General features: G+C 38.3%; 1 protein-coding gene across 12 annotated transcripts in view; it reads right to left on the reverse strand.

The window, feature by feature from the left end:
• Window positions 1-9,945, reverse strand: part of nrxn3b (neurexin 3b) — a 799,837-nt gene that overhangs the window by 748,211 nt on the left and 41,681 nt on the right. For all 12 annotated transcript variants that reach the window (XM_061886827.1, XM_061886825.1, XM_061886819.1 and 9 more), the window contains exon 4: window positions 6,854-6,880. In XM_061886827.1, the coding sequence (XP_061742811.1) occupies window positions 6,854-6,880 (27 nt within the window). The remainder of the gene's footprint in view (window positions 1-6,853; window positions 6,881-9,945) is intronic.

Consider the following 9,945-nt stretch of genomic DNA (forward strand, 5'->3'; position numbering starts at 1 on the left):
TGAAATTAATTATTTTCCATCCTAAAAGTCTGTAAATGTTTGATTACGTACCTTAGATGTTTCTAAACAGCGTCTGTAACATGGCAGGAAAACGGCTTATCAAACAAAACAGAAGTCATCATCATAGATCCACTAGCTGCGGAAGCTAGCTCTCTAATCAGGTAATCAGACTCAATAACTCCACGGTGACGTTTTGGTGAACTCCCGGTGGAATTTGTGAAACTGAAACAACACAATAAGATTGCCGTTGTAATTTAATAATCTAAACACAGAAACTCGTAAACGTGTCAGCATATTAGCTAATGCTAACGACCCTAGCATTATTATATCACGATAGCACGTAGAAATATGAAAACAGTCCTACAGACATCACACATGGGACGTACAAACGTTGCTTGTAGTGATGAATGAAGAATCCTTATATGTAGGAACGCTATGGACGGCTAGAAGACTGAACTATACTTCGGTTGGAGTTTAAAAAAGGCACTGTTGCTAATGCAATGAGCAAACTCGTCCTAAAGAGAGCGCCTTAGCACAAACAATAAAACACCCTCGAGTTTTTGCTCGTTCTTTTTTATAAACTTATTTTTACTATATCCGTTAGCAAAGAAAAATCCATGATTTAGCCGCGCCGTTTTATAAGCCGCATGGTTCAAAGTCTAGGAAAAATTTTGTTTACAGTGTTTATTTTGGCCACTGTAACATTACACAGTTTGAACAGTAACACTGTTTTATCATTCGAAAATAAATCAACCAGCACAAAAAGTCAACAAATATGTCACACATAACACAACCTGCTTGCTAAAGGTTGTGTATATTATTAAAAAAAAAAAAAAACACCCAACCACCATAAAAAAATCTAAATTACACCTATTTAAATCCATTGGAAGGCATGATGGTAAAAATGCAAAAAGTTTCTCCACACTTATTGATGTTTGGTGCATATTAGCTGCCTGATATTTCTGATGGATAGCAAGGAAACTGTCACAAAGGCCAACAAGGTAGGAGTTAAACCTTCATATGTTCTAAATATTCCATTCTAATAGTATATATATATATACATATACACGTATATACTTATACATACATAGGTACATATACACACATACAGTTATATTGCATGGCTTATGGGCCACTGGCCAATTGTTTTAGCCCAATGCATCCCCCCAGTCAAAAAGTATGGACACCCCTGTCCTAGTCTCGGGTACAGAAACACATTTTCAATGGTACTTGCAACAGTAGTAACATTTTACTGTGACCTATGAAGCTATAACGGGGCTAAGGTCCGCATATGCACAGCTAAAACATAAAAAACATCTATAACTTAAATTGGATATGGATTTTTTCATGGGCCGAAATGTGAATATGTTTACTGACAGATGATATAAACATTATTTCAAGTTTATAAGTCAACATTGAAGATTTGAGACAGTTCACATGTTTACAGTGTATTGCGTGAGTGCGGTCATGTGACTGTCAGACTATGTTTGATTGGTGAAACGGAGCCATGTGACAGAAGTCCTCCAAACAAGCCAAATGAATATGTCTTTGCAGGAATCATTAGATTAGGATATGGTCAATAAATGCAGAGATCGGAATGAAACTTAATGTAACAAAATAAAAGCCTTCAAAATAAACTTAAGTAGAAGGTATGTTGCATTAAAACTACTCTGACAAGCACACTTTTGTCAAAAAAGTTATTTAAGTAAACAGAGTAAATTCGATAAAATGATTGGATCCAATTCCGATTCACCACCATTCTTAATTTAGCATATGAATTATTTAAGAAAATAATTAAAAACAATCGCAAATCAGTGTGAATCAGGTTTTTTTGTGCACCCCTATGCGTTTCCACCCACCTTTGAGCAAGGGTCAACAAATCTTTTTGTGGTGGTCCAAATCTATTATTGGATCACTGAAAAAAAAAGTTATCATAAAATATTATTTAAACGATAAACATTTTTTGACCAACTTAAACCATTTGATATTAAAACACAAACTGAATTGAAACCTAAATTAAATGGAGGAGCCTACTATATATGTATATAATAAACTACAAAACAAAAATGAATGAAATGAAAGAACTGCCATATACAAACGTACAACAACACTTTACACATGGCTGGTTTACTATGACAAAAACTAATCGCAAGTGCTAAAACCATACATGAGCGTTTACATCTAGAGCAGCCATCTTTGAAACCAACTCCAGGTTGGTGAGAATGCTCCGACTTTCCGAGTCGGATATCCAACCTCGGGGTTTCGACATTCCAATTGAAATTCCGGCTTCCCAGTAAAAAATGGAAGGCATCATAATACCACACCACATTAGCCCTGTGCTCACCCTTAGAACACAGCTGGAACATCCTGGCACTAAACCTGCAGAAAATAGTTCTTCTCTGGTTCTCATATTCCTGATTTTTTTACCTTCATTTTAAAGGCCTACTGAAACCCACTACTACCCACCACGCAGTCTGATAGTTTATCTATCAATGATGAAATATTAACATGGCAACACATGCCAATACGGCCTTTTTAGTTTACTAAATTGCAATTTTAAATTTCCCGGGAGTTACGTCTTGAAAACGTCGTGTAATAATGACGTGTACACTTGACGTCACGGGTTTTTAGGAAATATGAGCGCTGCACACACACACAGGTAAAAGTCTTCTGCTTTAACCGCATAATTACACAGTATTTTGGACATCTGTGTTGCTGAATCTTTTGCAATTTGTTCAATTAATATTGGAGAAGTCAAAGTAGAAAGATGAAGTTGGGAATCTTTAGCCTTTAGCCACACAAACACACGGTGATTCCTTGTTTAAAATTCCCGGAGGTGAAACTTTACTATGGATCAGAGCGGTCAAGCGAACATGGATCCCGACCGAATATCAACCAGCAGGTTTCAGTGAGAAAATTGTGGTAAAAAGTCGCTTCTTACCGGAGATCAGCTGAGCTTGTGCCGTCCATAAAGCTGCCGTCGACTTCCCTGAGACACTGGCCTCAACACACCCGTGGACACACACCTCCGACTAACTCACTAAAACACTAGCAACACAATAGAAAGATAAGGGATTTCCCAGAATTATCCTAGTAAATGTGTCAAAAAACATCTGAATCCATCCCAATGCAATTGCGTTTTTGGTTTTTTTCTAGTCCGTCGCTATCAATATCCTGAAACATGAATCTTCATCCTCGCTCAAATTAATGGGGAAATTGTCATTTTCTCGGTCCAAATAGCTCTTTTTGTTGGAGGCTCCCATTAAAAACAATGTGAGGAGTGAGGAGTCCTCAACGGGTGACGTCATCGTCTGCGACGTCCGGTACAGGCAGGGCTTTTCTGTTAGCGACCAAAAGTTGCGAACTTTATCGTGTATGTTCTCTACTAAATCCTTTCAGCAAAAATATGGCGATATCGCGAAATGATCAAGTATCGGACCTGCTATCCCCGTTTAAATAAGAAAATCTCATTTCAGTAGGCCTTTAAGAGCTTATTGTTAAGTTTTCAATGTGATTTTACTATTTTTTTTTACATTGAGTGTTTCCCATGCTTGTGTTGACATTTCCTTTCTGCCTCGATAGCTGAGAGGCTTATAGTCAGAGTAAGGTTACATTTGAAACAAAGGTCAATAGCTATCGATATCGACCCATTTAAAACAGTTTATGATCCCAAAAGAAAAGCTTCTAACACAAAATAGCTTGGCCTTCTTAATTGCAATATATTAAGGCCACATAATGTCAACATCTTCCCACTATCATTAATATGCAAAGACTGTGAGTGATCCACGCTGGAGCGGACGCTCATCAGTTTGTGGTAAACGGCAATAATTAAGGCATTTTCCTCTTGAGCATTCAGCGCTGACATCATATTTCTTTCCCATCTCCACTCAATCACTCATCTGTCACGCAACAGCACTCGCTCGTTAGCAGAGAGACATCCTCCCGTCTCCCAATTTTTCACCGTGTGTGTCGTACATACGGCACAGACGAGGACAAGTTTAATGAACACAACACGGAAGCAATGATTGACCCCTGGCAGCGGAAGCACTGAGGTACACGCTCACACACACACACACACACACACACTTGAAGCAGTAGAAAAGGGAGCTGCTGTACCTTTGTTTCTACCTATTGTGGGGAAGAGAAGAAGTCCGCAGAGAGAAAGGAAGGACAGGGTCACGCCAGGCAGACCACCGCAGGGAGGCAACAAAGAAGCCAAAGTTAGATTACAGGAACAGTGCCAGCGTACACTGACATGCATGCACAGGGACATAATAAGTACATTACAGGCTATGTTTTTTAATATGATGGTTATGAGTCAGACAAAAAAAAAAATCACTTCAAGAGGAGAAAAATCATGCACCAAAGTGTACTATGGTCGGTAGAGTATTTGGGATTTCTGGCAAATCCTTCAATACATTTATAGTCAGTATGTATAAATTGTAAATACACATAAATCATTCCATTATCGGACAAAAGTGACATATTAAAGCAACAATCTGATCCCCTACCTTGGTGGTCTGTAATAAGAATTATTCATATATTTTCTATTTTAAGCCGCAGGAAAATGGATGGATGGAAAAAATTGCAATTGTTTGAAAGTGTATATATAGATTGTTTAATAAAACGAAACTACAAAGTAACCTAAAATAACAACAATAATAATAATGATGTTAATAATAATTAAAAAATTAAATTGTTTTTTTTTTTTGGTTACATTAGATTTCGTTTTTTGTTTTTTTTTGGGCTGTAAATACTGTTTTTAGCAAACTGACCCAAAAAGCAAACATTTGATCACCTACCTTAATGGCCTATTCCATAAATAATAATAATAATCAGCACCATGAAACTAATAATAATAGATTTTTTTCAATTAAAAACAGGGTTTTTTTGTATGTAAATATTGTTTGTAGCAAACAATCAAAAAGCAACCATATGATCACCTACCTCAATGGCCTAAAAAATAATCTAATAAGTAAATACTGTTTGCAGCAAACAGACCCCAAAAAGCAAACATTTTAACTCTTGCCTAAATGGCCTATTAAAAGAATATATATAATAATAGCAATCATAATAGACGTGTTTGTTATTTTTCTATCTTTAAAAAAATGTTGTTGTTTTTTTAATGTAAATATTGTCTGTAGCAAACGGAATCAAAAAGCAACCGTATGATCACCTACCTTGATGGCCTATAATAATAATAATAATAATAATATTAATAATAATAACAACAACAACAATAATATAATACATTTGTTTATGATTTGTTTTTTCAATTCAATCCAATCCACTTTATTCATATAGCAAATTTAAACAAGAATGTTTCCTAAGTGCTGCACAGCCATGTTGAAATTAATATTAAAAACAATATTATGCTTCACCAATGACTGAATAAAAACAAAAAATAAATAAATATAAAAACAATATAAAATAAATATGATTGAAAAAACATTTTTATTTAAAAAAAAACTTTAGATGTATTTATTGTTTTAGCAAACTGAACCAAAAAGCAACCAAATGATCACCTACCTTAATGACCTAAAATAATAACATCATTACCAATTATAATAGATTTGTTTGTTTTGTTTATTTTCGATTTCAAAAAAACGTTTTTTTATGTATATATTGTTTTTAGCAAACAGAACCAAAAAGCAACTGTATAAACACCTACCTTAAAGGGTTATAATAATAATAATATTTATAACAACAAGACTAATAAGATCACCTACCTTAATGACCTAAAATAATAATATTACTGAAGAAAAAAAAAATATCGAAGGTACTTTTTATTGATATCGATTACACATTGATATCGTTTTCCTGCCCAGCCCTAGATTGAAAAAATTAAATTGCGCTATTTTAGAAGACACTGTATTGGAAAACATTCATGTAGCTTTGTGTAAATTGCAATAGTGCAGTGCGGAAAGCACATTCTGGCCTGTGTGTGACCGTGTCCACATTGACTGTGAAAATATCTCTTCTCCCTCTTTGTTTCTCATTTAACAATGCAACATTGTTCCCAGTCTGGGCATTTTCCACACTGGGAAACTTATGACGTATGATGCAACTCATTGCTCTCACCCCTCTCCAAACTGAGCCTACTCTCCCCCTCCCAGATTGTAATCAATGTATAAAAAATGACATATCTCTCTCATTCTGTGTGCCTTTCCTTTCACACCTGCTACGATTGTGAACTGCCTTTTTTTGTTTGGCATGATTAAGCCTCTCAAATAAATCTAAGACACTTTTGTTTGACTACTTCATTAGAACATTCCCAATACAACACACTAGCACTGTTTGTAGTTGCTGCTTTAATATGTCACCATGAGAAAAAAAGTTTTGCGCAAGAGTGACCTTTTAATAATGTGCTCAGGAAGCAATCAGTCACATTCTGCTTTGAAGGACAACGATCAATCGTGGATATAAATGCTTATAATCTGTAACAAGGCTGCAAATAAAGGCCAAGATACAGGGTGTGAAGACCAGAGTCCGCACTGGTTTTCTAGCAGCTGTCTGAAATTTGGAGACCTTAAGACAGGTTTGATGATGAACAAATGAGCACTCGTGCAAAAGGTCAGGTGGGAACATTTCAGTTCCAGCATGTTGGCTGCACACAAGTTACGCAACACACCAAAAATCTGTAAGACTAGAAGGTGAGATGAGATCATGCCATGCTGTCATGCACCCTCCCCTGCCGTGCGCGTCCCCGCAACAACACTAGGAGCATTGCAACAAATGCACACAGACAGGTAGCCGGGGCACGTGGCGTAACAAAAACGGAGCCCCCCGAAAGCAAGCCGGGCGGGGAGAGGACAAACAAGGGAGTGAGGACTGCAAAGAAAGAGAAGAGTACCTTGCTCTGCCTTCAGGTGTGCGAAGCCTTGAAGAGGACGACCAGAGAGAGAGAAAGGAAGGAATTTAAGAAGAGCACACCAATACAAGACCTGTATTGTCACCAGGCATGCTTTGCAGGATAGCAAACCATGGCAACCAAATCAAAGCTTCCCGCAGGGCATTTTGAAAGCTTTGCTATGATTAATAAAGACACGTCCAAAGAATAGAACAAACAGTTGGACAGCAAAGTGGGTCTGGAGGAATTCTTGCCTCATTCCTGTGAGAATCCTGCGTGTGACTGAGGCATTAAGGAGTGGGACTATCCAACACTAGCTACACTGTGTTCAATCAACCACAAGCAGATAATACTGTGCAGTGATGACTTACAAATTGCAGTCTTCACGCAGGAAAGAACTAATCCAGACCCACTGTGATGTCTTCATGTTACCTCGATACACAGAAGCGTTGGGAATATTCATACAAAAATTAACTTTAACATTTACAGGTGAACTTAATTTGAGCGAAGGCAAAATTCATATTTAAAAAAAATTATAATAATAAAAAAAAAGGCGTGCGATTTTTGAATGGGCCAGTAAATGTCCTGGACTGGTTCATATTTGGACATCATGAGACCGAGACAAGGCCTAACAATTGATTGGCAGCCATTCACTTTACACATTCATTGTAATGTAATACAGTACGCCTGGCAGCTGCAATCATCAGTCATCAAAAACCGGTATTAACATTTTCGGTTAAATTTTTTTAAATGTTTGTAGAAATTATATATAATAAATATATTTTATTATTATTATTATTATATAAGTGCATATACATACAGTATCCATGAGACCAAATCTGCTGGGTCAAAAGTATACAAACAGCAATGTTAATTTTTGCTTACTTTATTTTTCGGACTATAAGTCGCAGTCTTCTCCACAATCCAGCGGGGGGTGAGACCCGGCCAAACCAAAAAAATAATAATAAAATAAATAAATATAAATATATAAATATTTTTTTTTATAGTTTGGCCAAATCTCACCCCCGGCCAAACTACAAAAAAAAACGCCACTTATAGTCCGAAAAATACTGTACATGTCCCTTGGCAAGTTTCACTGCAATAAGGCGCTTTTGGTAGCCATCCACAAGCTTCTGGTTGAATTTTTGATCACTCCTCTAGACAAAATTGGTGCAGTTCAGCTAAATGTGTTGGTTTTCTGACATGGACTTGTTTCTTCAGCATTGTCCACATGTCTAAATCGGGACTTTGGGAAAACCTTAATCTTAACCTGATTTAGCCATTCCTTTACCATTTTTGACGTGTGTTTGGGGTCATTGTCCTGTTGGAACACCCAACTGCGCCCAAGATCCGACCTCCGGGCTGATGATTTTAGGTTGTCCAGAAGAATTTGGAGGTAATACTCCTTTTTCATTGTCCCATTTAAAGCGTTCCCATCCTCAGCTATGGTCATGAGCTTTGGGTCATGACCGAAAGAACAAGATCACGGGTACAAGCAACCGAAATGAGTTTCCCTTAGAGATAGGGTGAGAAGCTCTGCCATCCGGGAGGAGCTCAAAGTAAAGCCACTGCTCCTCCACATCAAGAGGAGCCAGATGAGGTGGTTTGGGCATCTGGTCAGGATGCCACCCGAACGTCTCCCTAGGGAGATTTTTAGGGCACGTCTGACCAGTAGAAGGCCACGGAGAAGATCCCGGACACGTTGGGAAGACTGTGTCTCCCGGCTGGCCTGGGAACGCCTCGGGATCCCTCGGGAAGACCCGGACGAAGTGGCTGGGGAGAGGGAAGACTGGGCTTCCCTGCTTAGGCTGCTGCCCCCGCAACTCGACCTCGGATAAGCGGAAGGAGATGGATGGATGGATGGGATTTAGAGCATCAGTTCAATTGGCAGCAAAACAGGCCCAGAGCATAATAATAATAATAATGGATTAGATTTATACCGCACTTTTCTATTGTTAGATACTCAAAGCGCTCAGAGAAGTTGGAACCCATCATTCATTCACACCTGGTGGTGGTAAGCTACAGTACATCTGTAGCCACAGCTGCCCTGGGGTAGACTGACAGAAGCATGGCTGCCAGTTTGCGCCTACGGTCCCTCCGACCACCACCAATCATTCATTCATTATTCATTCACCAGTGTGAGCGGCACCGTGGGCAAGGGTGAAGTGTCCTGCCCAAGGACACAACGGCAGCGATTTGGATGTCAATAAGTGGGAAGCGAACCTAAAACCCTCAGGTTTCTGGCACGGCCGCTCTACCCACTACGCCATGCCGCGGCTTGGTAATACTACCACCACCATGCTTGACGGTGGACACGGTCTTTCTGGGATTAAAGGCCTCACCTTTTCTCCTCCAAACATATTGCTGGGTATTGTGGCCAAACAGCTCCATTTTTGTTTCATCTGACCACAGAACTTTCCTCCAGAAGGTCTTATTGTTTTCCATGTAATGTCGGATGAAACAAAAATGGAGCAGATGGCCACAATACCCAGCAATATGTTTGGAGGAGCCCAGAGGTTGGGTTTAGGGCGCAGTTGGGTGTTCCAATAGGACAGACCTGGGCAATCATTTTGACGAGGGGGCTAAATTTAAAGAAAAAAATGTGTCTGGGGGCCAGTATATATGATTTTTAGGAACACTAAAACAAAACCTGATTATAATGTCTGATTGAATGCTAAAAACGTTATGATAGACCGCCTTAAAAAACAAAATGGAATTTTAAATTTTTCTATGCAGGATAAAACACCGAATATTGACAACACATGAACGTCTCACCCTCTTTCGATCGACATATTTTACAATATAGTGAAACGCAACAAAAATGCAACAAATAGTGAAACATGAACAAAACGGGTAAAAAATAAACCCACCTAAAATCTGATATTTGCTGAATTTCCCTCAGGGATCAATAAAGTACTTTCTATTATATTATATTCTATTGTATATATCACTAAGCTTTAGTACTTTGTTGTGAAACTCTCCTTCCGTGTCTGTGGAAACGCTTCTTGCTCACACTGCTTGGTGTCTCGTCTGAGCTGCTGTGGCGTAGATGACCATAGTAACTAATTAAATTACCATAGGAACTAATTAGATTA

This window comes from Nerophis ophidion, linkage group LG24, assembly GCF_033978795.1.
Source record: "Nerophis ophidion isolate RoL-2023_Sa linkage group LG24, RoL_Noph_v1.0, whole genome shotgun sequence".
In the NCBI taxonomy this organism is placed as follows: Eukaryota; Metazoa; Chordata; class Actinopteri; order Syngnathiformes; family Syngnathidae; genus Nerophis; species Nerophis ophidion.